The 24,670-nt window shown below is 42.2% G+C and overlaps 2 protein-coding genes and 1 long non-coding RNA gene across 6 annotated transcripts in view; 2 read left to right on the forward strand and 1 right to left on the reverse strand.

Moving 5' to 3' along the window:
* atxn3 (ataxin 3) overlaps positions 1–14,406 on the forward strand; it is a 73,212-nt gene extending 58,806 nt beyond the window's left edge. Inside the window, exons 11-12 of one of the 4 annotated variants that reach the window (XM_043697215.1) lie at positions 12,903–12,937; positions 14,049–14,401. In XM_043697215.1, the coding sequence (XP_043553150.1) occupies positions 12,903–12,937; positions 14,049–14,174 (161 nt within the window). In that variant the 3' untranslated portion in view covers positions 14,175–14,401. Of the gene's footprint in view, positions 1–12,902; positions 12,938–14,048 lie in introns of all 4 variants that reach the window. The other 3 variants (XM_043697217.1, XM_043697218.1, XM_043697216.1) reach the window with 3 other exon arrangements.
* Positions 12,547–18,249, reverse strand: LOC122553451. Its single transcript, XR_006312714.1, has 2 exons — positions 18,168–18,249; positions 12,547–12,958 (listed from the first exon to the last, which is right to left on the reverse strand). It is a non-coding gene; the product is annotated as an uncharacterized LOC122553451 (long non-coding RNA).
* Positions 17,396–24,670, forward strand: part of sgpp1b (sphingosine-1-phosphate phosphatase 1b) — a 57,672-nt gene continuing 50,397 nt past the window's right edge. Inside the window, exon 1 of the mRNA XM_043697211.1 lies at positions 17,396–18,461. Within this exon, the coding sequence (XP_043553146.1) occupies positions 17,757–18,461 (705 nt within the window). The 5' untranslated portion in view covers positions 17,396–17,756. The remainder of the gene's footprint in view (positions 18,462–24,670) is intronic.

A 24,670-nucleotide genomic window follows, 5' to 3' on the forward strand; every position in this document is an offset into this window, starting at 1 on the left:
CCAACTGTTGCTTCACATTCTTGAACCTTCCATCTGTACCAATTAAACAACTGATATTCCAGTTATCATGCAAGTTTTCTCACCTGCTTTTTAACTTCTACTGAATCTTGTAAGTACATTTTGGTTCAACACGTTTTTGTCTGCCTTAAAAGTTCTGTCACTTACATAGTTGACAGAGTACAATAAAGAGGTCTAGCTTATTATGTCTGTTTCAGGTCTGCAATAAAGCTCTCCAATTAATCCCACCTCTTTGTTCTTTCTCCAGAATGTTGCTCTTTTCCCTTTAAGTATTTATCAAATTCTCTATTGAATGCTACTGTTGAATCTGCTTGCATTGTCCTTTTCAAAATGTGTTCCAGATTTCAACTTGCTTTCGTCAAAGAGTGCTACAGCACGGAGACAGGCCCTTTGGCCCAAAATTGCCCATGCTGACCAAAATGTCCATCCACGCTAACCCCATTTCGCTGCACTTGGCTCATACCCTTTTAATCCCTTCCTATCCATGTATTTGTCCAAATGCCTTTCAAATGTTGTTAATGTGCCTGCCTCAACCACTTCTGCTGGCAGAGTCAGAAAATGTGGAGCTGGAGAAGCACAGGTGGCGGGTAATAGTGATAGGTTGGTGGTGTGGGTAGAATGAATTGGTGGGAAGGAAGATAGGCAGGATAGATCAAGTGGGCGTGCTGAATTGGAGGGTTGAATCTGGGATGAGATGGGGGGGAGGGGAGAGTTGGAAACTAGTGAAGTTGATGTTGATGCTGCTTGGTTGAAGGGTCCCAAGGTGGAAGATGAGGCGTTCTTCCTCTAGTTGTCAGCTTTTATTCAGCAGTGGAGGTTGCCCATGACTTGCATGTCCTTGGTGGAGTGGGAGGGGGAGTTGAAGTGGGCGGTGGGGTTGTTTGGTGCATTTGTCCAAGGGATGTTCCCTGAAACAGTCTGCGAGTTGGCGTCCTGTCTCCCTGATGTAGGGGAGACCACATCGAGAGCAACAGTAGATGAGCTGAGTGGATGTGCAGGAAAATCTCTGCCGGATGTGAAACAATTCTTTGGGGCTTTGGACAGAGGTGAGGAGCCAGGAGTGGGTGCAAGGGAAGGTGCTGCGAATGGAGGGTGGGTTGGTGGTGGGTGTGGACCTAACGAGGGAGCTGCAGAGGGAATGGTCTCTCTGAAATGCACATAGGAATGGGGAGGGAAATATATCTCTGGTGGTAGGATCTGATTGTAGGTTACAGAAATGTCGGAGGATAATGTGCTGTATCCAGAGATTTGTGGGATGGAAGGTGAGGACCAGGGTGAGGTTCTATCCTTGGTGTAGTTGGAGGGCTGGGGTTCAAGGGCAGAGGTATGGGAATTGGAGATGATGTGCTAGAAGGCATTGCTGATCACATGGGAGGGGAAATTGTGGTCCTTGAAATAGGAAGCCATCTGGGATGTCCAGGAATGGACTTGTTCTAGCTTGGAGCAGATGCAGTGGAGGTGGAGGAGTTGGGAGTAAGGGATCACATTTTTACAGGAGGGGGAGTGGGTGGAGGTCAAGGTAGCTGTGGGATGTCCGTGTTGAGTTGTTCTTCGGAGATCGAGACTGAGAAGTCCAGAAAGAGGACAGAGGTATCCAAGATGGTCAGTGTAAACTTTAGGTCATGGTAGATGGTGTTAGTGAGGTTGTTCAACCTTCTTACGGGAGCACAAGGTGGTGCTGATACAGTCATCAATGTAGTAGATGAAAAGTGGATTACCTACAGTGTGGAAACAGGCCCTTTGGCCCAACAAGTTCACACCGACCCTCTGAAGAGTAACCCACCCAGACCTAACACTATGGGCAATTCAGCAAGGCCAATTCACCTGACCTGCACATCTTCGGACTGTGGGAGGAAACTGGAGCGCCCAGAGGAAACCCACGCAGACACTGGGAGATTATGTAAACTCCACACACACAGTCACCCAAAGCTGGAATCGCACCTGAGGCCCTGGTGCTGTGAGGCAGCAGTGCTAACCACTGAGCCACCATGCCACCCTGGATGATGGCCTGTTTCACATATCCTATGAAGAGGCAGGCATAGCTGGGACCCATGCAGGTGGCCATGGCTACCCCTTTGGTTTGAAGAAAGTGGGAGGATTCAAAGAAGTTGTTGAGAGTGAGGACCAATTCTGCCAATTGAATGAGTATGTCAGTAGAGGAGTACTGGTTGGGTTGATGGGACATCCAGTCTCTGTGCACGTCGATCCGGCCTGGTGAAGGCCTCCAAGCCCTCTGTTTCTTCCTCTCCCACCGACCCAACCAGTACCCCTCCATCTCTTCCTGTACCTCAGACCATTGCATCCAGTCAACATCCTTGTAAAATTTCTTCTGCACTCTTTCCAGTTTAATAACATCCTTCCTATAACAAGGTGATCAATGCTGAGCACAATACTCCAAGTGCAGCCTCACCGATGTCCTGTATAACTGCAACATAACTTTGCAACTTCTATACTCAATGTCTTGACTGATGAAGGGCAGTGTGCAAAAAGCCTTCTTCACTGCCCTGTCTACCTGTGACTCCACTTTCAGCGAACTGTGAACCTGAGTGCCAAGATTCCTCTGGTCCACTACGCTCTTTAAGGCCCTACCATTCACCATGAAACTCCTACCTTGATTTGACTTTCCAAAATGTAAGACCTCACACTTATCTATATTAAACACCATTTTCCATTTCTTGGCCCACTTCCCTGACTGATCAAGGTCCTGCTGCAATTTCTGATAACCTTCCTCTAAACAATACTACCCATTTTTGTGTCATCAGCAAACTTACTGATCATGCCTTGTACATTCTCAACCAAATCATTGATATAGAATACAAACAGTAATGGGCCCAGCACCAACCCCTGAGGCACTCCACTGGTCATAAGCCTCCAGTCCGACAAGCATCCTTCCACTATTCCACACATCCTTCCTACCATCATGCCAATTTTGTATCCAATTTGCTTTGGTTTTGTTTTTGAAAGAAACTAGTTTCCTTGGGCTTTTTTTTGGCCAGTCACAAACTGCATTTTTTCTCAGTTCTGCTTTAGAATTACAGAACTGACACATTAAAGCAGTTTCTTTCCACACAGATGCTGCCTGACCTGCAAAACAATTTCTACTTGTGTGTATCTATCTCCTGGCTATCAACCTTTTGTGGCTACTTGAAATTTTCATGGTTCCTTGATGGTCAAGAATCTCTCTACTTTCGCCTTAAACATATTCAATGACCATACTGCCACCACTCTTGGATGAAGAAAATTCCACAGATTCTCAAGAACCTCTGAGATAAAAAATTTCATCTCAGTTTTAAATGGAAGACCCCTTGTTTTAAAATTGTCCATCTTAGTCCTGTAGAGTAAACATGCTTTCAGCACATCAAGCCCTCTCAGGATCTTGTTTGTTTCAGCACCTCTATGCAACATCCTCATCTTTACTCCTGCAAGGAAATGGCTTCTGCACTTTCTCCAAGGCCTTGATTTCCTTCCTATAATGTCGCCTAAAGACACAAATACTCTGCCCAAGACCAGTATTTGACAAAGATTTAACATAGCTTCTATGCTTTTGTATACTCTGAGTGAAGATTCCTGCATACGTATTTAACTATGTACTTTATTGCCATCTTCAAAGATTTACGTATACATTTGCAGACCTCTCTGATCCTGTAAACCCTTTAAGTGGTTACATTTAGCTCATTGTCACCTCTCATCATTTTTCCATTAAAAACTATCACTTTTCATTTTCTGCATTAAATGTAAAATGCCAAGTGTCTGTCAGTGTTATCAGGATGGCTTCCTGAAATTTGCTACCATGTACCTCAATATTTACTACATCTTGGAATTTTGTATCTTATGCAAACTCAAAAGTGTATACCTTCCATATCCAAGCCAAGATCATAAATATATATCAGAAGAAGCAGTGTTCTTAATATTAACAAGTGCCTTCAGTCTGAAGAACAACCATTGACTACTAATCTACTTTATGTCCTGCAACAATTCGGTACCTGTGATACTTACCTTTTAGTCCCAAGGGCTTGAATTTTGCTAACTAATCTATTATCTGGTACATTTCAAAATGTGGTTTGAAAATCCATAGAGTCTTTGAAACTTACTTCTTCAATGGTGTTGATCAAGTTTGTCAAACAGAATTCTATCTTTAACAAACCTAAGAGTTTCCTTTACTGATCCAAATAGCAATTAATTTTGTCCAAGATTATTGTCTCTAAATGTTTTTCATGTTATGCTGTTTAGCGTGTAATATCATATATACCCCTCTATTCGTTTTCTTTACACCTGTGTCACATATTCAGTTCTTCAGTCCGTTAGCACCATGCCCATGTCCAAGGCATGGAAGATTACAGCCAGAGCTTCTCCAAATTCCACCCGTACTTCCTTAGTCGCCTGGATACAACCTATCCAAATTGGATGACCTTTACATTTTGAGAACTGTTAAATTGCCACACTTTTTGACTCTGATCTCCAGCATCTGCAGTCCTCACTCTAAGTCTGTCAGGCACTGGCTATTGCTCATGTTGTGAAACCTCATTGTGAAGCTCCAATATTTTTCCAAACAGAGGCCAGGAAAGAATAAGAATGTGTTAGCATGAGAGCCAACGGTGTCAGCAGAACCACTGCCCTTTTTACGCCTTGTTGATCTTGCTTCTACATGCTGCAGCAGGCTGTCAACACAGACACTGATTCATGTGCATCCTGTATGGACATGTAGTTAAGCATCATGCTGACACATTCAGGGTTACGGAGAGACTCAAACAAACAGATGTAACGCAAAACTAATAACATTTATGCAAATATAATTTATATACAGTGCAATGTCTCTGTATTACATAATGCCATGTAAAGATTTATTCTTCCTTTGCCTCCCACTGCGTCTCTGCATTTTCCCAGGTTCTGCAGCTGGAGTGGACTGTGTTTGCTCAGGACTGGAGCCTGTTGGCCTTGGATGTTTGATTGGGAAACACTGGGGGATGTGCCTGGATGGCCTAGCCATGCGAAGGGTCTTCTTGCCAGATGCAAGTGGACCCTCCTTGGCTTGAACTTCCCAAGGGTCAGCGGAGAGGGCAGTCAGGGTAGAGGTGAAGGTAGACTGTCCTGAGAGATGTCTGAGAGGTGTGTGTATGTGATTTCTCCTCCAGCAGGTTGCCTCTTGGCATCACCCTGTCTCTTTGTGAAGAAAGGGAATTGGAATGTGCAACAGGTTCCCCCCATTTACCACCATCCCCCCAAACAACAACCACCACCTCTATTCCACACCATGCCTTCAGTCATAAAGACCAACAGACATGGTGATGATGTGCAGGACATTGGTTAGGCCACTTTTGGAATACCACATTCAGTCCTGGTCTACCTGCTGTAGGAAGGATGTTGTGAAACTTGAAAGGGCTCAGTAAAGATTTACAAGTTTGTTGCCAGATTTGGAGGGTTTGAGCAATAGGAGGAGACTGAAAGGCTGGTTATTTTCCCTAGAGCGTCAGAGGTTGAGGGTTGACCTTATATAAGTTTATAAAATCATGAGGGACAGGGATAGGCTGAATAGTCAAGGTCTTTTTATTCCCAGGGTAGCACAGTCTAAAACTGGAGGGTGTGGTTTTAAGGTGAAAGGGGAAAGATTTAAAAGGGATCTAATGAGAACTTTTTCATAGAGAGTGATGCATGTATAAAAATGAGCTGCCAAAGGAAATGGTGGAGGCTGGTGCAATTGCAACATTTAAAAGGCATCTGGATGGATATATGAATAGGAAGGGTGCTGGACCTGACTCTCCATCACAGCTCTCCAATGTGGCCATGCAGCCAGTCAGTCGTATGCTTGAGACATTCCTGAACCTCTGGGCTAGGAGGGCAATTGCCTCCCACATCTCTGCCTTTTGCTCATGAAGTGGGGCCTTCGAGCCAACTAGAAATTGTGGAGTTAAAATGATTCTTGGATGTTAAGCTTACGAACAAAGCAACTTTATTGTAGACATGTGAGTCACACGGTCTGTTTCGATAAACAGTACTGCAGATACATCTCCTGAGGATATCCTGCTGGATGATTGGTGCTTGGCAGCCACTTTGATCCTGCAAGTCTGTTCTGGACAGACACTCAGTGCTGATGTTAGTTTTATGGTGAAACCAATACATTCCATCAAGGTGAGGCATCCCAGGCTCCTGAGCTGATCTTTATGTAAAAGATCTTCTGTCTTTCTGTGACAGGGGTGATTAAGTGTTGTCTGAGGTTACTGCTTGTGACAAAGGCCACCTCCATTTTTAATTAGATTACATGATATTGGTTTTCCTGTGTAATTTTTGTTGTCCAAAATTTCAGTCCTTCTTGATATTATCAGCCCTGTTTTAGGTGGCACTGTGATTGGAACACAATTAGAATAATATAAAAACAACTTGAAATAGCTATTGTTGAAGATGTCTCCTGATTGTCTTCTCACCTGTGTAAAACAAAGGCTGCTTGACATTTGAATGAATTAGTATTAAAATTAGGTTTATTGTCACGAGTACTCAAGTGCAGGAGTACAGTGAAATGTGTATAATGTTGCCACACAAAGTGCCATCTTAGATACAAAGTATTGAAGTACAAATGTTACATACTACACTAGATTAGGTACAAATATAGAGAAATAAATAGAAAAGTTCTACATTACAGTTCTTCATAGTATAAATTATGAAGTTAAAGAAATAAAGTTAAAAGATAAACATTACAGTCCTTCTATAGCCTGCAGTATCTCCATGCAGTGGGCTTTCTACACGGTCTCACTCTCCTTGCACTGCCAGGCTCTGTGACAGGCTGACCACACTGGGCCCCAGTCCACCTGCCACCCTCTCGAGGCCCCAGCCCGCTGGCTGCTCCGCACTGGCCCATTCCATTCTGACTCACTAAAATACCCTGTGTTGAGTTATTATTAAAATGCTCCACAATAAGTTATTCCTCTGTGTGCATTTAGGTGAAGCCCCTGATTGTCCTCTCTTGCCTGGGGTTCAGCAGATATCTATTTTCTGGCAGTCATAGAGACATACAGCATGGAAACAGACCCTTCGGTCCAACTCGTCCATGCCAACCAATCTAGTCCCACCTGCCAGCTCCTGACCCATATCTCTCGAAACACTTCCTATTCATATACCCATCCAGATGCCTTTTAAATGTTGTAATTGTACCAGCTTCCATCACTTCCACGGCAGCTCGTTCCATACATGTACCACCCTCTGTGTGAAAAAGTTGCCCCTTAGGTCCCTTTTAAATTTTTCCCCTCTCATCGCAAACCTATGCCCTCTAGTTCTGGACTCCCTCACCCCAGAGAAAATACTTTGTCTATTTATCCTAAAAATACCCCTCATGATTTTATCAGCCTCTATATAGTTACACCTCAACCTCTGACACTCCAGTGAAAACAGCTCCAACCTGTTCAGCCTCTCCCTATAGCTCAAATCCTCCAACCCTGGCAACATCCTTGTAAATCTTTTCTGAACCCTTTCAAGTTTCACAACATCTTTCCGATGGGAAGGAGACCAGAATTGCACGCAATATTCTAAAAGTAGCTTAATCAATGTCCTGTACAGCCGCAACATGACCTCCCATCTTCTATACTCAATTCTGTGACCAATAAAGGAAAGCATACCAAACACCTTCTTCACTATCCTATCTACCTACGACTCTACTTTCAAGGAACTATGAACCTGCACTCCAAGGTCCCTTTGTTCAGCAATACTGCCCAAGACCTTACAATTAAGTGTATAGGTCCTGCTAAGATTTGCTTCCCCAAAATGCAACACCTCGTATTTATCTAAATTAAACTCCATCTGCCACTCCTCAACCCATTGGCCCATCTGATCAAGATCCCATTGTAATCTGAGGTAACCTTCTTCGCTGTCCACTACACCTCCCATTTTGGTGTCATCTGTAAACTTAGTAATTATACCTCCCATGTTCACATCCAAATCATTTATATAAATGATGAAAAGTACTGGACCCAGCACTGATCCTTGTGACACTCCACTGGTCACAGGCCTCCAGTCTGAAAAGCAACCCAGCACCACCCTCTGTTTTCTATCTTCGAGCCAGTTCTCCCTGCATTCCATGACATTTAACGATGCAAACCAGTCTCTCATGAGAAACCTTGTTGAATGCCTTACTGAAGTTCACATAGATCACGTCCTCCATTCTGCCCTCATCAATCCTCTTCGTTACTTCTCCAAAAAACTCAATCAGGTTTGTGAGACATGATTTTCCATGCACAAAGCCATGCTGACTATTCCTAATCAGTCCTTGCCTTTCCAAATACATGTAAATCCTGTCCTTCACAACTCCCTCCAACAACTTGCCCTCCGCTCACTGGTCTATAGTTCCCTGGCTTTTCCTTACCACCTTTCTTAAATAATGGTACCACGTTAGCCAACCTCTAGTCTTCCAGCACCTCACCCGTGACTTTCGATGATACAACTATCTCAGCAAGGAGCTCAGCAATCACTTCACTAGCTTCTCACAGAATTCTAGGGTACATCTGATCAGATCCTGGGGATTTATTTACTTTTATACGTTTCAAAAGATCCAGCACCTCCTCCTCTGTAATGTGGACATTTTTCAAGATGTAATCATGTATTTCCCTACATTTGAATCTTCCATTTCCTTCTCTACAGTAAACACTGATGCAAAATGTTTGTTTAGTATCTCCCCCATCTCTTGCGGCCCCATATATAGGTTGCCTTGCTGATCTTTGAGGGACCCTATTCTATCTCTAGTTACCCTTTTGTCCTTAATGTATTTATAAAATCCCTTTGGATTCTCCTTGACCCTATTTGCCAAAGCTATCCCCTCCAAAATGCCAGTTGCCAGAGTGCTTCTTCCTCAGTCAGCTAAGGAACTGTGGCAGTGAGGTGCTCACATGATTGTGTTCCCATATTTTCTAAACATAGCACTCACAATAAGGTGTCAGTGTCTGAGCTGGGAGGGGGTTCAGGAGGCAGCCTTGACAACGCTTCCTGAGTCCTGAAACTTCATCCGCAGAGATTGAGGAGGTAACTTCTGGTGGAGCATCTCTTTTCTCCTCTGGAGCTGTGAACATCCCGCTGGTATCTGGAAGACACCAGGAAGAGAAGTGATTGCAGCCAGTGGTTCAAAGTGATGTGCAATGAATGGGGTTACTGTGAGAGTTGCAGTGAAATAAACAGTGGTAATTAATTGATTGGATATGATGCCATCCCCATAGGACTGGTCCCTGGGCATAAATAAGGTGAATTCCAGGTGTCTTTTCCCTAGGGTGGAGGATTTCAACACTATTTCTAAGATTTAAAAAAGATATAAGGGACAGCTTTTTTCTACACATAATGGTTCATATTAACTTGCAGAGAAAATGGTGAATGTGGGTATAGTTAGAATGTTTAATAGACATTTAGATAAGTACATGAATAAGAAAGTTTTGGAGGGATATGGGCCAAGTGCAGGCAGGTGAGACTAGTTTAGTTTGAGATTATGATCGATGTGGACTGGTTGGAGAGAAAGGTCTGTTTTTGTGCTGTATGACACTATGATTCTTCTCCTGCGAGAAACAAGATTCTTCTCATGGGGGGTGAGAAGCCTGATGTTGGGCCCCCTTCCACCTGCCTGGGCCCTTGTTGCCCCATTGTGGCCTTCTCCTACTGTAATGAGAGAAAGGGAGGGATTGAGTGAGATCAAAGTGGGTGGCGCAGCTGTTAGTTCAGGCGTGGTGGTCAAAAGCTGGTGAGCTGTCCCAGTCAAGTGAATAAGTGGTGGAGGGTTAGTGGTGCTGAAGACTCTGGAGAAGTGAAGGAAGATGTTATATACAGTACTAAGAGTGGCAGAACATGAGCCTTAGGTAGGACGTGGATGCAGTGGCTTGCACTGTTGTTGCTGGCTGTTCTTCTGGACCATGGAGACTACAATGATTGCAGTGTAAATCTTGGGCCAGAGTCAGGTGGTGTAAATTGGACAAAGGGACACCATAACAGTGGGATGTCTTGTTAATGAGATGCATTTGGCAAGATATGGCAAGAGATCTTGTTGGGTCTTGTGGAGAGAAAGCCTTAGTGAAGCCCAACAAAACTGACACAGGGTCAACAATAATAGATCAGCCCAACATTCACTCACATTGTTATAGTCAGACCTCTTGAATAAATTGTAATGTCATTAAACTTGGTATTAGTTTCCTTATATGCCATCAAACAATGAGGTTTGTTTTTATTGTGATGAAAGTATTCTTAGTTGGTAACATCCTGTTTACAGGAATTAGATTAGCTGTTTCCTGTTGAGGGTGTAACAATTGCTAGGATTATTTCCTTCCCAATGACTTTTCCATCTTTAGAGTCATGCAATGGGTTTAAATACTGACTTTGAAGACAGGGAAAGATTTGTTGTTAGTTTTCTGAATTTTAGTTAATATAACATCCATGCATGAAAGCGATAATATTTGCTATTCAACATAGTCCAGAAGGAATTCCTGAGCAGCAGAGATGCAGGTGATGCATTCTTTTTATAGAAACATAAGTTGCAGGAATTGACCATTCAGCCCATTGATGCCAATTCATCATTCAACATGATTTTTGGCGGATTATCTACCTCAGACTCATTCTCTCTATATCCTCTGATGACTTGGCTTTCATAGCCTATAACAATAGAGAATTCCACAGGTTCACCACTTTCTGAATGAAGAAATTTGTCCTCATGTCAATCAACCACATATCCTGAAACTATGATTCCTTGTTTTGGAGTTACTGGCCGGGGGGCATCATCCTTGCATCTAGCTTGTCTAGCTGTTTAATGACCATAATACAATTAATTCATACATATGTTTAGAATCATACAGATTCTTGTTAAGTCTGCACTTTAATCTGCATTTTAATCTACTAATTCCATTTTGAGAAATCATATGCAAACAACATTAATGTGTAAAGGAGGATTATGTAAAATGAAGCGAACTGCATTTGAATAACATTAGGGGGTGAGGGAAGACTCTTTTGACCTGGTTATGGCCTTATATCAAGGGATATTAGGGATGAACAATGATTGCTGGACTTGCCAGCAGTGATCATATCTGATGAAAAAATGGAAAATAGTATTTTGACTGGGAAAAAATGGGAAGTAGATCATGAATTGGAGATGCCGGTGTTGGGCTGTGGTGTACAAAGTTAAAAATCACACAACACCAGGTTATAGTCCAACAGGTTTATTTGGAAGCACTAGCTTTTGGAGTGCTGCTCCTTCATCAGATGGTTGTGGATCATAGTTGTGTGCATTTTACTGACAGAATGCTGTATTCCTTAGAACCGTTTGAATTGCTATATATTGAAATTGATGTTGTTTTCATTATAGAATAACATGAATCTCAATCTAAGCCACAAATCTTCTCAGAACTCATCATTATATAATAACATTTGTTAAGAAATTTACAAGTTTGACTGTATGGATCAGGAAAAAAACATGTTACAGTCTGCCTTTTTTTCCAATGTACCCTAAACTTCTGAACCTTTAGCAGATGAACTATAGAAAATAGAAATAGTAGACCATTCAGCCCCTCAAGCTTGTGCAAGTGGTAATTTGTCCATTGTTCAAATTCAGGCCTTCTGAATAATACTGTTGTTTCAATAGGCTGATGGTTATTAGTAATGGAGCCAGAAATCAGGGTTCAGTTCTAACACACCAGGTATTAAAATTGAATTGAATGTCAAATAGTCAGTGAGTCATTATCTGCCAGAATTGACCATTTAAATTGCCCGACCATCATCAAAATCCAATGAGTTTACTGATGATCTTTGGGGCAGAGGGTCTAATTGAACTAGAACGTTAGTGTCATTTCTCCTAATCACTGAGTATTTTAAACATTTTTGTCTTTATTCCATATTTTCAGCAGCTGCAGTATTTTCCTTTTGTATAAAAAAATTTATATAAAAAACTAGAACTTGCCTGTTTTTTTAAAACCTTGGTGATAAAACTATAGAATCACTTTAAACTACCATAATGTCTGATTACGTTTCTTCATTTTTCAAATTTATAGCATTTTATAAACAGTTTGTATTTTAATTTCTCTGTACAAGTTTCCTACAGAAATAAATATTATATTTTAAATTCAGCTTCTTTTGCATTAAAAAAAGTTAGAAGAAACCAGAATTCCTTACTATCTTGTTTCACTTTGCCAAGGAGGCAGATGACATAAATCATGATTAATTGCAATGTGCTTTACACAACAGAAAAGATGTTTTGGTCTCCAAAACATTTGAAACATATCAAAAAGGATACTAACGTTGCAGCTTTGGAGTTGAACATATGTGTTTATTTGACACGACAGACTGAGCTACTGAATGAGTCATTTTCTGTGCAGTCATGGGGTGAGATGACATAGTGAGCTGATAAGCACTTCTGGCATGTGGACATGCTTTCACTAGTTAATTCTGCAATTCAATCTTTTAGAGATAACTAGTTGTCTGAAATTCAACTGTCTGGGGTAAAGAGACACTTCATAGTCTAGCTTTCGAATTAGGGAACAGAAAATGGAGAATTCCATATTCTAAAAATTGACAACACATAAAGGGTCAGGTCAACCATTTATTTCAAGCAGTCATCTGGCCAAAGAAATATTGAGTAAAGGTGGGAGTGTTTGGAAACAATTCATCACATCAACATCATCTTTTAAAATAAGATTTGTGATATCTTAGTAAATTCCAATATTTTACTTATCCTAAATCTTTGTATAATGTTTAATTTAGATAGCTAATATATTATTTAACACAAATACAGTTTATGAGTTCAGTAACTTAACACTTAGTTGTAATTGACATCTGCTTGTGATTATGGTTTTGCAATTGTAGAAAACACTGAAGGTTTTGTCTCTGTGAGGCTTAATGTTTACAATATTCCATTTTGTTGTTTCTTCTCTTTCCATGTTCAGAGATGCCAATGGAAACTTTGTTCTCATCATCCATGGTAATCAAATCCAATGGTTTACTGCAAGTTGTTAACAACAAACATTTTAAATATTTTATTAACACTTAAATATTTAGTGCTGAGCTTACAACCCTGCAAAATACCAACAAATCACACACTCCAAAATGACCTTGGTAAATTATACAACTAAAATGATATTTAAAAATCATTGATGCCTTTTTCATGGTCCAAGTATTATATTGCATTGCTGAATCTTCTGTTTATGTCAATGAAATAATCAATGTTCTCGTTCCTTTTCCACTTCAGTCAGACCCTGCAACTACACATTGTTCAATCATATTTGTTTGGACTCAAATTTTTTTTCATCTCGCCATTCCACTGGTAATTTTGCTGTCTACTATCCAACTTCAGAGTTTTAATCTTGAACATATCCAAGAATTGTGCACAATTTGCCTTAGTCACTTGGAAAGTTTGAGGGTTTCAGTTGGTAGGATTGAGATACTACAAATTGTTCTTCATAATTCACCTCAATTTATTGGTTTGGTTAAGGGACAAACCAATAAATTATTTTTACTTTAAATGTAATGACAAGGGATCTTAGAAAAATACGTTTCATCACTGAAGATATGAATTTTTAAAACAAACCTTTGTTCAATTGTCTCTTTTGTGATTTTCCTGTCCACTTAAAAAAATTACTATGAGCATCTGATATTAGGAACTTTCTTCTTTAATCTCATAAGGAGGAATGTTAATTGACTTGAAAAGGAATACTACAAATTTACATTAGTCTTAATTCAACATTAATATTTCCTTAAAAGGTGCCTGAAAACTATTCTGAGCCCAGGCAACTTTTTCTCCCATCTGCATATATGTGCTTGTCTGTCTCTGTCCCCAAACGAGTTACCAAGAAAGATGAGTACCGCTATTAACGAACATGGAGCAGAGTGGGAAAGGGACCAAATGCATTAAGGATACGAAGGGTGTCAGTTTGTAGTGTTTGGATGACTACCATGAGACTAGACTGAATGACTAGCTCTCTAAAAATCACTTTTCATTAGTTCAGATAGGTCACTGCAACCGGAAACATCAACTATTTCTCTTCACATGTGCTGACTAGTTGAGTTTTTCAACCATTTTGTTTTTATTTCAGATGTTTGGCACCCACAATTATTTTCTTTCTGCTGGTATGAAAATGTTTAAGGAAGAAAAATACCTGTTTGAATTATGTGGGCATGAGAGAAAGACTGCTGGCATGAACATGGATATTTGTAGGTGAACATACCCCATGAAATGGTGAGAAGTTGGTTGGGTATGTGTCTTTGTGAATTGAAGGGGAGTGTGATAATTAAGTAATTGTTTTAGGAAGTGATTGGTCAGCTTGTAAAAAATTCAGGTGTCACTGTTTTGTCATCTTCTAGATTAAAACTCAATCACTGCGAAATGTAAAATTGTCTCTGTTTCAACTCAATAAAATTGGTGACAGCTATTCTCTGGTTCATTTTTCAACATATTGCCCTGACAAATCAGGGTCAACTTTCTTAGTGTAAAATTTAAACAAATACTGGCAGTTAACTGTTAACCAGCAGTAATGGGTTCATTCCTCATGGCAATGTACCAGTCAACTTGACAACCAGTCAGTGCTCTCATCACATGCAATGTCAATTTAGTTTTGGCCATGAATTTGTATTTTTGTAAAATGCCCTGATGAATGCAAGTCAAAAAGCTTCAACAAAAGGTGTCTTTTTTCAGCAATGCCTTAATTTAAATTAGGAGAAAGTGAAGACTGCAGATGCTGGAGATCAGAGTCAGATTCAAAAAGTGCAGTGCTGGAAAAGCATAGTCAGGCAGCATCCAAGGAGCAGGAGAGTCAACATTTTGAGCATAAGCTCTTCATCAAAACTTTCTTGATGAATCATTGTCTTTCCAATTAGAGACAACATGTTCCTTAGATGCTGTCTGACTAGCTGTGCTTTTCCAGCACCACACTTTTTAACCCTAATTTAAATTGTTCAATATTAATCAAAATACATAAACTCAAGCTGAAAAAATTTCAACATTTATCAGCAGAGATATTCTGCTGGAATGCTCCAGCAATTTTCTGCCCAATAAAGTTTTCCTTATACGTACCGATTCACATTCACCCATCTCATTTTTTTTGTAATGTTGATTAATAGAGCAAGATAGGAGTAGTGTCCATTAGGGACCAGAGCAGCAATCCGTGTGTGCAGCTGGAAGACATGGCTGAGGTTGTAAATGAAAACTTTCCATCTATACTCAATTGAAAAAGGACAATGTAAGTCTAGAATCAGGTGGGGGACTGTGATAGATTTGTACAAATTAGCATTGATAGGGAGTGTATTAGCCTATTTAACAGGTGGATAAATCCTCACACTCAGATGAGATGATTTGTGGCATGGTGGCTCAGTGGTTAGTACTGCTGCCTCACAGCACCAGAGTCCCAGGTTTGATTCCAGCCTCAGGTGACTGTCTGTGTGGAGTTTGCACATTCTCCCCATGTCTGTGTGGGTTTCCTCCCACAGTCCAAAGATGTGCAGGTCAGGTGAATTGGCTATGCTATATTGCCCATAGTGTTAGGTGCATTAGTCAGACGGAAATGGGTCTGGGTGGGTTACTCTTCGGAGGTTCAGTATGGACTTCTTGGGCCGAAGGGCCTGTTTCCACGCTGTAGGGAATCTAAGATGAGCCAATGCTGGTGTAGAGGCCAGGGAGGAGATTGTTTGTTTGTTTGGGCTCTGACATTCATTTTCAAATCCTGTCTGGTCTCAGGAGGGGTGCTGGATGACCAATGTCAGAACAGCTAATATGGTACTATTATTCAAGAAGGGTGTTAGAAATGTGACAGACTGGTGAATCTAGTATCTGCAATAAGGAAACAATTGGAATATGTTCTGAGGTACAGAATTTATCCCTAATTGGAAAGGCAAGGATTAATCAAGAATTGTCAGTTATAGCTAGGGAAGGGGAGGTCCTGTCTTACAAATTTGATTAATATTTTGAGGAGGTGACTAGGTGTGTAGACAAGGGCAGTGCAGTTGATGTAGTTGATGTGGACTTCAGTAAGGCTTGAAGTCTCACATGGCAAACTGGTTAAGAAGAGCCCATGGGATTCATGGCAATTTGTCAAATTGGATCCAAAATTTGCTCAGCGGCAGGAAGAGGGTGACAGTCAAAGGATGTTTTGCGACTGGAAGCTTGTGTTCAGTCTGGTACTACAGGATTCAGATTAGTACTGGGTCCCTTGCTGTTTGTTGCATCTAATGATCTATAATGTAATAAAGATGATCATGAGTCTGTAGATGATAGGAAAATTGGTGGTTGGTAAATAAAGTTGCCATAGTCCTACTGGAACATGTGGCTGCTCTGTCATTAGATAAAGATGGTGGTTTTAACCTCTGGCAAGGAGTGAGGCTGAGAAAGAGAATCCTTTATGGTAGCCTCAGCTGGTGCAGCCATTGAACCCAAACTATTGACATTATTCTGATTTGGAGATGCCGGTGTTGCCCTGGGGTGTGCAAAGTTAAAAATCACAACACCAGGTTATAGTCCAACAGGTTTCATTGGAAGCACACTAGCTTTCGGAGCGTTGCTCCTTCATCAGGTGGTAGTGGAGGGCTCAATCTTAACACAGAATTTATAGCAAAAATTTACAGTGATGTAACTGAAATTATACATTGAAAAATTGATGGTTAAGTCTTTCATCTGTTTGAATACCATGATAGTTTCACTTCTTTCACTAGCGTGCTTCCAATTAAACCTGTTGGACTATAACCTGGTGTTGTGTGATTTTTGACATTATTCTGTGTTGCAAACCAGCTAATCATCCAGAGAGAGTTTGGGTGTCTTGGGACTCACTGCCTACAACAGTTGAAGAAGCAGAAACGCTCAACACATTTGAAATATTTAGATGAGCACCTCAAATGTCGTATTATATAAGGCTGTGCTCAAAATGCTGGGAAATGGGATAAGAGTAAATGAATGTTTGATGACCGGTGCAAACACAATAAAGCGAAGGGTCTCTTTTCGGAGCTGTATGACTCGAGATATCGGCCAGGACAATGCCCTTGCTATTCCTTGAATAGTGCCATGCTCCTTTTAATACTCAGCTGAGCGGACGGATGGAAATTCAGTTTCACATCTAATTCCGAAAGGACAGTGTGGCACTCCCTCAGTACAGACCATCAAACCCTGATTCACCTTTTCCCCGCACTCAAGTCCCTGGAAAGGGAACAGACTTTGCGAGTCAAGAGGCAGCAGACAGACACAGATGAAATCCTTTTGCACCATTTACTCAGTGACTTCCCTCACTCGAGTTGACAGGCTCTCAGCTTTGTTTTGCTTTCGGAAGCCGTCGGTCATTCCTTCCCCTTTTGTTGTTGATGTCGTTACTTCAGCCGCTGACTTTTGCAGCGGGGGCGGGGGAGAGTCAAAGGCTCTCCCTATCTCGCGCGCGCGCGCGCGCGCGCGCGGTGGGGGAGGCTGAAGGGGGGGCTGCGCGCGCCACCATACTCGCGCCAACGCGCCTGACGAGCAGGCGCACCCCCGAGAGTCGAGCGGGAAGGGCGGGCGCGAGCCCGTCGAGACTGCCGTCCCCTCCCCTCCCCCTTCCTCAGCAATATAACACACACCCCCCTCCTCCTCAAACCTCACTCTGAGCTCAGATACAGTGAGGAAAAAAAAAGGAGGAACGAAAATCCTGACGGAGCTCCGCAACTGAATCCGACCGGAGAAGTTTCTGGAAGCCGGGTGGATCGGACAGACCGGGCTCCCGTAGGGGCTGGGGCGGGGGGAGGAGGAGGAAGAGGAAGAAGAAGAGGGGGGCGAGCCGCCGACCGTTGAGATGGGGCTGATGGCGGGCGGTTGGCGGCGCCTGTTCCGCTATCTGAACCACCCCGACCAAGTGGCCCGCTTCCAGCAGCTGTGCGGCGTGCAGCCCGTCCCCACCGCGCCCCCGCCGCCTCAGGCTAACGGCGACTGCCGGCCTCCCGCCGGCAACCAAAGCGGCGCCACGCACCGCCGCGGCGGCGGGGAGCAGCCGCCCTCCCCTCACCTGGACTGCGGCAAGAGGAACGGCGTCGCCTGCCCGCCCCGGGAGAGCAAAGTGAAGCAGCAGCAGCAGCAGGAGGAGGAGGTGGTGGCGGGGGCGGCCGCCGATCCGGCCACCGGCAAGAAACAACCCAGGCGGAGGAACTCCCTGAACGAGGAGGCGGGGGGCACCGAGTTCATCATCCGCAACCGGCTGCTCTATTACCTGTTCAGCTTCGGCACGGAGCTGGGCAACGAGCTCTTCTACATCACCTTCTTCCCCTTCTGGCTGTGGAACATCGACCCATACGTGGGCCGCCGGCTGATCGTGATCTGGGTGTGGGTCATGTACCTGGGCCAATGCACCAAGGACATCATCCGCTGGCCCAGGCCCCGTTCCCCTCCCGTGGTCAAGGTGGAGGTCTTCTACGACTCTGAGTACGGGATGCCGTCCACACACGCCATGTCGGGCACTGCCATCCCCTTCTCGCTCTTCTTCCTCACCGTCGGCCGGTGGCAGGTAATGTGGACTTTTTTCCTCCCCTGTCCTGAAAAAGGACCATTAACTCTGCTTTCTCTTCGCAGATGCTGCCCTGTGGAACTGAGTTTCTCCAGCTTGGGTTGTTTTTTTTTTTTTGCTTGTTTTTTGGTTCCTTTCTTCAAAATTCAGTTTGTGGTCCAACTGTTGGGTTTTTTTAAAAAAAAAGTTGTTTCTCGCTCTTCCGGGATCTGTTACGGCGGATCAGAGTTGAGGTTCGGGGAGGGGGACGGTTATTCGATTTTTATTCTTCCTGTCCATTGTGTTGCAACTCCGTTTTTTTTATTAATTTTAATTGCATGGCAGCTGAGTGATTTTCACGTGTTCACTTATTCTATATTACCTGACTTGAGAGGGGCGGGGGGAGGTTTGGGCAGCTTTGCAATGTGTTTTAGGAAAGGCGAAAGAGTTCTCGGCTGACGTGAAGTGGGATTGTTTGGCATTTGAAACTTGCAAATGTTTGAATTGCAACAAAGAAACAAACGCACCTTTCGGCTAATGCTTGTGGATCACTTGCCTTCATGAGCTGTGGCAGTGAACGATGAAATTTTAGGTCAGCAAAGCTAACGAGAGCGTGTTTTTTTCGAGCAGTTCACACGACTGTAAGCATTTACAAAATAAGTACATTTTGCTTTGACTTAAGCCGTTACACGCTCTAACTATGGCTATAAAATTAGAGCTAGTAAACATAAACTCTCCCTCTATTACAAAAAGAAAATATGTGGGGTGCATTTCAGTTCTAGAGAAGTTGTATTGGATTGTAAATGTTTAACTGTTTCTGCCTTCAGCGCTTAGTTTTAATTTATATCGTTGTCTGAATTCCCTTTTTTTTGCCCAAGGTCTCTTGCACATAATTACAAGTAACCGTATCATTCTTTATAGAACTTTTTGGGTTTCAATCAGTTTTTAAAAAAATCATCGTGCTGTAAAACTCTTTAAAGCAGAGTGTAGAAATAAATGTAATACAGTTCATGTCAGTTCTGATGAAGCATCCTCTAGGTTTGAAATGTTAAATTGCTTTCTCTGTTGGATGTTGCCTGACCTCCTGTGATCGTCAGCTTTTCTTTTTCAGTAGAAACAGATGTGTTGGATGTTATTTCAAGTTAGGTTATCTATTTTGTTAGTGTATATAGCTGCTCTTAAGTAAAATGAAGTAAGCAATATTCTTTCTACAGTGCCATAAAGACTGAGATTTTCCAGGGGTTTGTATCTTCACCTCTTTAATGAAACTTGGTACTGTAGTGTGTTTGACATAACTTTGGACAAATCTCAACTGCTGACTTTAGTTTTAGTTAAAAGTATAGATAGAGCTAAAATTTACATTGTAATTTTCATCCATGTTCTTGCTTGTAAATCAGAAGATCCTACTTCAGAACTCCATGGATAAGGAGACTAGAATCTGTAAAGCTGAGCACAGATGATTGCATGCTTGAGGGTACACACTGCACTGGGAGCTGCTTGCAAAACAGTGCAGCTTTTTGAGAGCAGCTCATCCGGTGTTCCCTGTGAGCATTGAAAGCAATTAAATGCATCCTATGATGTGGTACCTCTTTACAAAAAAATGGATTGTGGGTTCATTCAGTGACTTTACAAGTCATTTTCAAAAGACTAAGCATTCATTTGCAAGGTAGGCTTTGCATTGCTCGTGTTCACAGCACAACTGAAATTGGAAATTTGGAGTGCTTGAGACTGTGTTCCTGTATTTGATGTAGATGTAGAAGTAGACCACTGAATCCACTCCCAGCATTCAATAAGATTATAGCTGATCTGATCATCTAAATTCCACTTTCTTGCCTTTCCTCATACCCCTTTATTAAAAATCTGCCTATCACAGTCTTGAATTTACTTGAAGACTCAGCTGCAACAGCCCCCTATGATAAAGACTTCCACAGATTCACTACCCTCTGAGAAATGGAATTCTTTCTCATCTGTCTCAAAGGTGCAAACCCCATATTGAGATTTATACCCTCCTCCTCCACTTTCCCACAAGGGGGAAAATTGCCTTTCCAATCTACCTTGTCAAGTCCCTTAAGAATCTCGTGAGTTTCAATAAGAGTACCTGGCATGCTTTTGAATTCCAATGAGTACAGGCCCAACATACTCCACCTCTTAGCATTAGACAGCCCCTCAATACCCTGTCAGCCTAGTGAACCACCTTTGGTGTATCTGCCTTTTTAAGATAAAGGGCCCAAAACAATTCATTATATCCCAAGTGTGGTCTGACTAGGACCTTGTATAGTTTAAGCAGAACCTCTTAATTTTATTCTGTCCTATTTGCCCTCTCCATTACCCAATGAGTTTGGATGTTAGGTTTTGGTGATTCATGAATAAAAACGCACAAATCCCACTGTTCTGTTACTTTCTGCAGCATTTCTCCATTTAAATAATATTCAATTCCTAAAAACCTACAGACAAACCAACGGAACACACATGGGATCTTAGCAGAGGTAGTAATGCAGAGACTTGAACCAACAACTCTGTCAACCATCCAACCCAAACTTTGGGTCTGTTACATGGATGACACCTTTGTCACTACTAAATAAATTAGAGGAAACCTTCAACGCCATCAATAATACCCTTACTGGCATAAAATTCATTAAAGAGGAGGAAAACAACAAACTGCCATTCCTACATGTCACAGTAAAGCAAACAGCCAGTGGGAACTTCAAACCAGTGTCTTCAGGAAAACAACACATACGGACCAAATATGGAATTACAGAAGCAATCACTCCAACATCCACAAACTAAACTGCATCAGAACATAATTTCAACGAGCCAACACACACTGCAGCACAGAGGTCCTATACCGAGCAGAGGAAAACTACCTATACAGTGTATTCAAAATGAATGGGTACCCAATGAACTCAGTTTGCCTTTTTTCAGCAACAAACCCAAACAAGCAAACAAAACACATCCAGAAACCCTAGCCAATCTCCCCTAAATCAAAGACCTCTCAGAAATGACTGCCAGACTACTCAGACCCCTTGGCATCATGGTAGCCCACCAACGCATGAAAACATCCTATACAGATAACAAGCAAAACTGATGTCATTTACAAAGTACCGTGCAAGGACTGTAACAAACACTACATTGGACAAATAGGCAGAAAACTAGCCACCAGGATATATGAACATCAACTAGCCATAAAGACATGATCCTTTCTCACTAGTAGCCTCACATATGGATGAGGAAGAACACCACTTCGACTGGGCCAACACATCCATCCTAGGCCCAGTGAATTTTATGCCAGTAAGGGTATTATTGATGGCGTTGAAGGGCACACGCACGAGAATTCCTAGAAACATAGAGTTCCAGTTGGAATGCCATCAACAAACACCTCGAGTTAGAACCCATCTACTAATCCCTGAAAAAGGAACAGGAAGTGACTTCACAGGAAATGACATCACCAACCCAAACATATAAACAGAAAGCAGGAATTTTCAGCATTGTTTCGCCTGAGGCCAACAGAAGATGTTACCTAGTAGGGTGACGCAATGTCTGGAAATGAACCTTCAAGCTGAGCAAACCTACATCAAATTCCTTTCCCTTCCACCAGCATTGGTCTGGAGATGCAGCAATCTTCCAAACTCCTCTTAATTTTAAAAAAGAAAGGGAATGATAAAAGTCCCAAGTATTCAAGCATAGGAGTATGAAATTTAGGATGTATCTAAACTTTTTTACTTTTTTTTTCACAAAAACCCTTTAAGGTTTCCACTTCATGCTTTCGATGTCCAAGTTAATTGACAAACTAATATTGAATTCCTGCATAAACACATTGATTTTTCACCCCTTGGGTTGGCACAGTGGCTCAATGGTTCGCACTGCTGCCTCACAGCACCAGGGACCCAGGTTCAACTCTCACCTCTGGCAACTGTCTGTGGAGTTTGCACATTCTCCCTGTGTCTGCGTGGATTTCCTCCGGGTGCTCTGGTTTCCTCCCACAGTCCAAAGATGTGCAGGTTAGCTGAATTGGCTAGGCTAAATTGCCTGTAGTGTTAGGTGTCGGGGAATGGGTCTGGGTGGGTTGCTCTTCAGATGGTCGGTGTGGACTTGTTGGGCTGAAGGGCCTATTGCCACACTGTAGGGAACCTAATCTTTTCTGGTCTTCGTTGCAATTTTTGTTTTTTTGTTTTTAAAGCAACGCATTCTCACTTCACTCCTTCTGTGGGAGTCTTAGATAAAAAACATTTGGGTGAAAGATTTTGAGTATAACAAGATTACTACTTGGTGCTATTGCCATGGTGCCTACAGAAGGGAAGACAGCAGTTAGTGAAGCTAGTGCCAGGTAGGTGAATATATATGCATCGGAATTTGGTTCTCCAAATTCAAGTAGATTATTTTGAAACTTTATTTAAAGAAAAGGTTCTCTTGACTTTTTTTGTCATTGCATTGGCTGCAAAAGAAAGTGGAGCAGCAGTGACCATTCCTCTGGGTCTGCAGTATGACAGGAACTTGCTTTGTACATGTCAGCCTAAAGTTGGACTGATTCATGCTCCTTGTCAGTGATAGGAGGCTGTCTCTCAGGCCCACAATGCAGTCAACATCTCTGCTTGCCCATCAGCAATCTCTTCGCCCTACCCCATTGATATTATTCCAAGCCCTGATGTGGCCCAGCTACGTCTGCTGATTTGTGTACTACCTTGTAAAGTATATGAAGTAGCAGACTCTAAACTCGTGGCTGTGAATGTCAAATCAAATTACAGCATTCCTGTGGCTGATCAGACTGCAGTTTCTAACTGTCTAGCTGAAAGTGGAACATCAGGAGGGAAGGGTGTTGGGCAACAAAGCACCAATTCAAATGGTGACACCATCTGCAGTTTGCACAATATGCCAGAAAACCGCTTGAAGGTGAGCTGCTTGTTGAGGGAAATAAGATCTGTCTATCTAGGTCATGATCCAGTCTTGACAGCACTCTGAGGTAAAGGAGTCCACAGATTGATAATCCTGAGTGAAGAAATTCTTCCTCATCTGTATTAAATGACTATTTTGAATAGTTTGAGATTATGCCTTCTGCTTCTAATTCTTAAAGGATTTTTAAAATATATCTACCATTTCATATCCTTTGTTTCAATAAGGTGTTTTGTTCTTTGAGACTTTGAATATAAGCCAACTACTCTAACTCTCCTCCTAGACCTAGAATCAAACTCCAAATCATCTGTGGATTGCCTACAACTCCCAAAAGGTCAGCTGTTCTTCATCTGCATGTCTGAAAACCAAAAGGACCGGAAACTCCAAGTCTTTGAGAACAGACCCGTAGATATGCTGAGTTTGGGCCCTCTGGGAAGTTCACTGTTCAAGTCTGATAGGGCCACGCAAAAGGACCTATGGAGCTGTATATCAGCAAATGTCCTTTACCTCGACCAATTGGTCCCAAGATTTCTAGGTAAAGGATTCCTGATCAGTGTATAATTCCTTTGGTATAGGGGCCAAAGCAGTTCACTGTAGTCCGTCTATGATCTGATTAATGCCTTTATGCTTGTAGCAAGATTTCCGTACTTTTATACTCCATTCCCTTTGAAATAATGGTCATCAATCCATTTGCCTTATCTATTACTAGCTGAATTTGGACTCTGGCTTTCTGTGATTTCTTCACTTTAGTCCTCCAGATCTCTGTTCACATTTCAATAGTTTCCCCCCTCTCCAATCTAAGTCCTATCTGGTTCTTCTGTTCTTCCTGGTAAAAGTGCTGAACCTCGTGGGAGACTATGGCTACATGGCATAATCTCAAGGGATTGCTCATTTAAAACCATTGAGGGATTCCTTTCATTGAGGATAGTGAATCTGTAATTCTTGGCTACAGAAGACTATCAAGGCTGGGTCATGAAGTATAATCAAAACTGAAAAATTTTGGTTAGGGCAATCCTGGATTGGGGACTAAATTCAGGAAAGTGAAAGTCAGGATTATCAGGTCAGCCATGATCATATTGGCAAAGCAGATTCAATGGGTTTTATGGTATGATGGCTTAAAGAGGTGTATTTTTTTTTTCTTTTTTTTGTATAAAGAGGTTGAGACAGTTGCAGAGTGGTTTTTTTTAAAAAAAGTTGGAACATAGAGGCAGCCTTAAATGGGTGGGGTCAAGTTCCCCTAGTCTTCGAGCTGGATGCAGAAGCTCTCATTCTTCGGTCTGTTGCAGTGGACAGTTGGGTTCTCTCCCTGCTGCTGGAATTGCATTTCAGCTTACCAAGGATGT

Source organism: Chiloscyllium plagiosum, chromosome 10 (assembly GCF_004010195.1).
Source record: "Chiloscyllium plagiosum isolate BGI_BamShark_2017 chromosome 10, ASM401019v2, whole genome shotgun sequence".
Classification (NCBI taxonomy): domain Eukaryota; kingdom Metazoa; phylum Chordata; class Chondrichthyes; order Orectolobiformes; family Hemiscylliidae; genus Chiloscyllium; species Chiloscyllium plagiosum.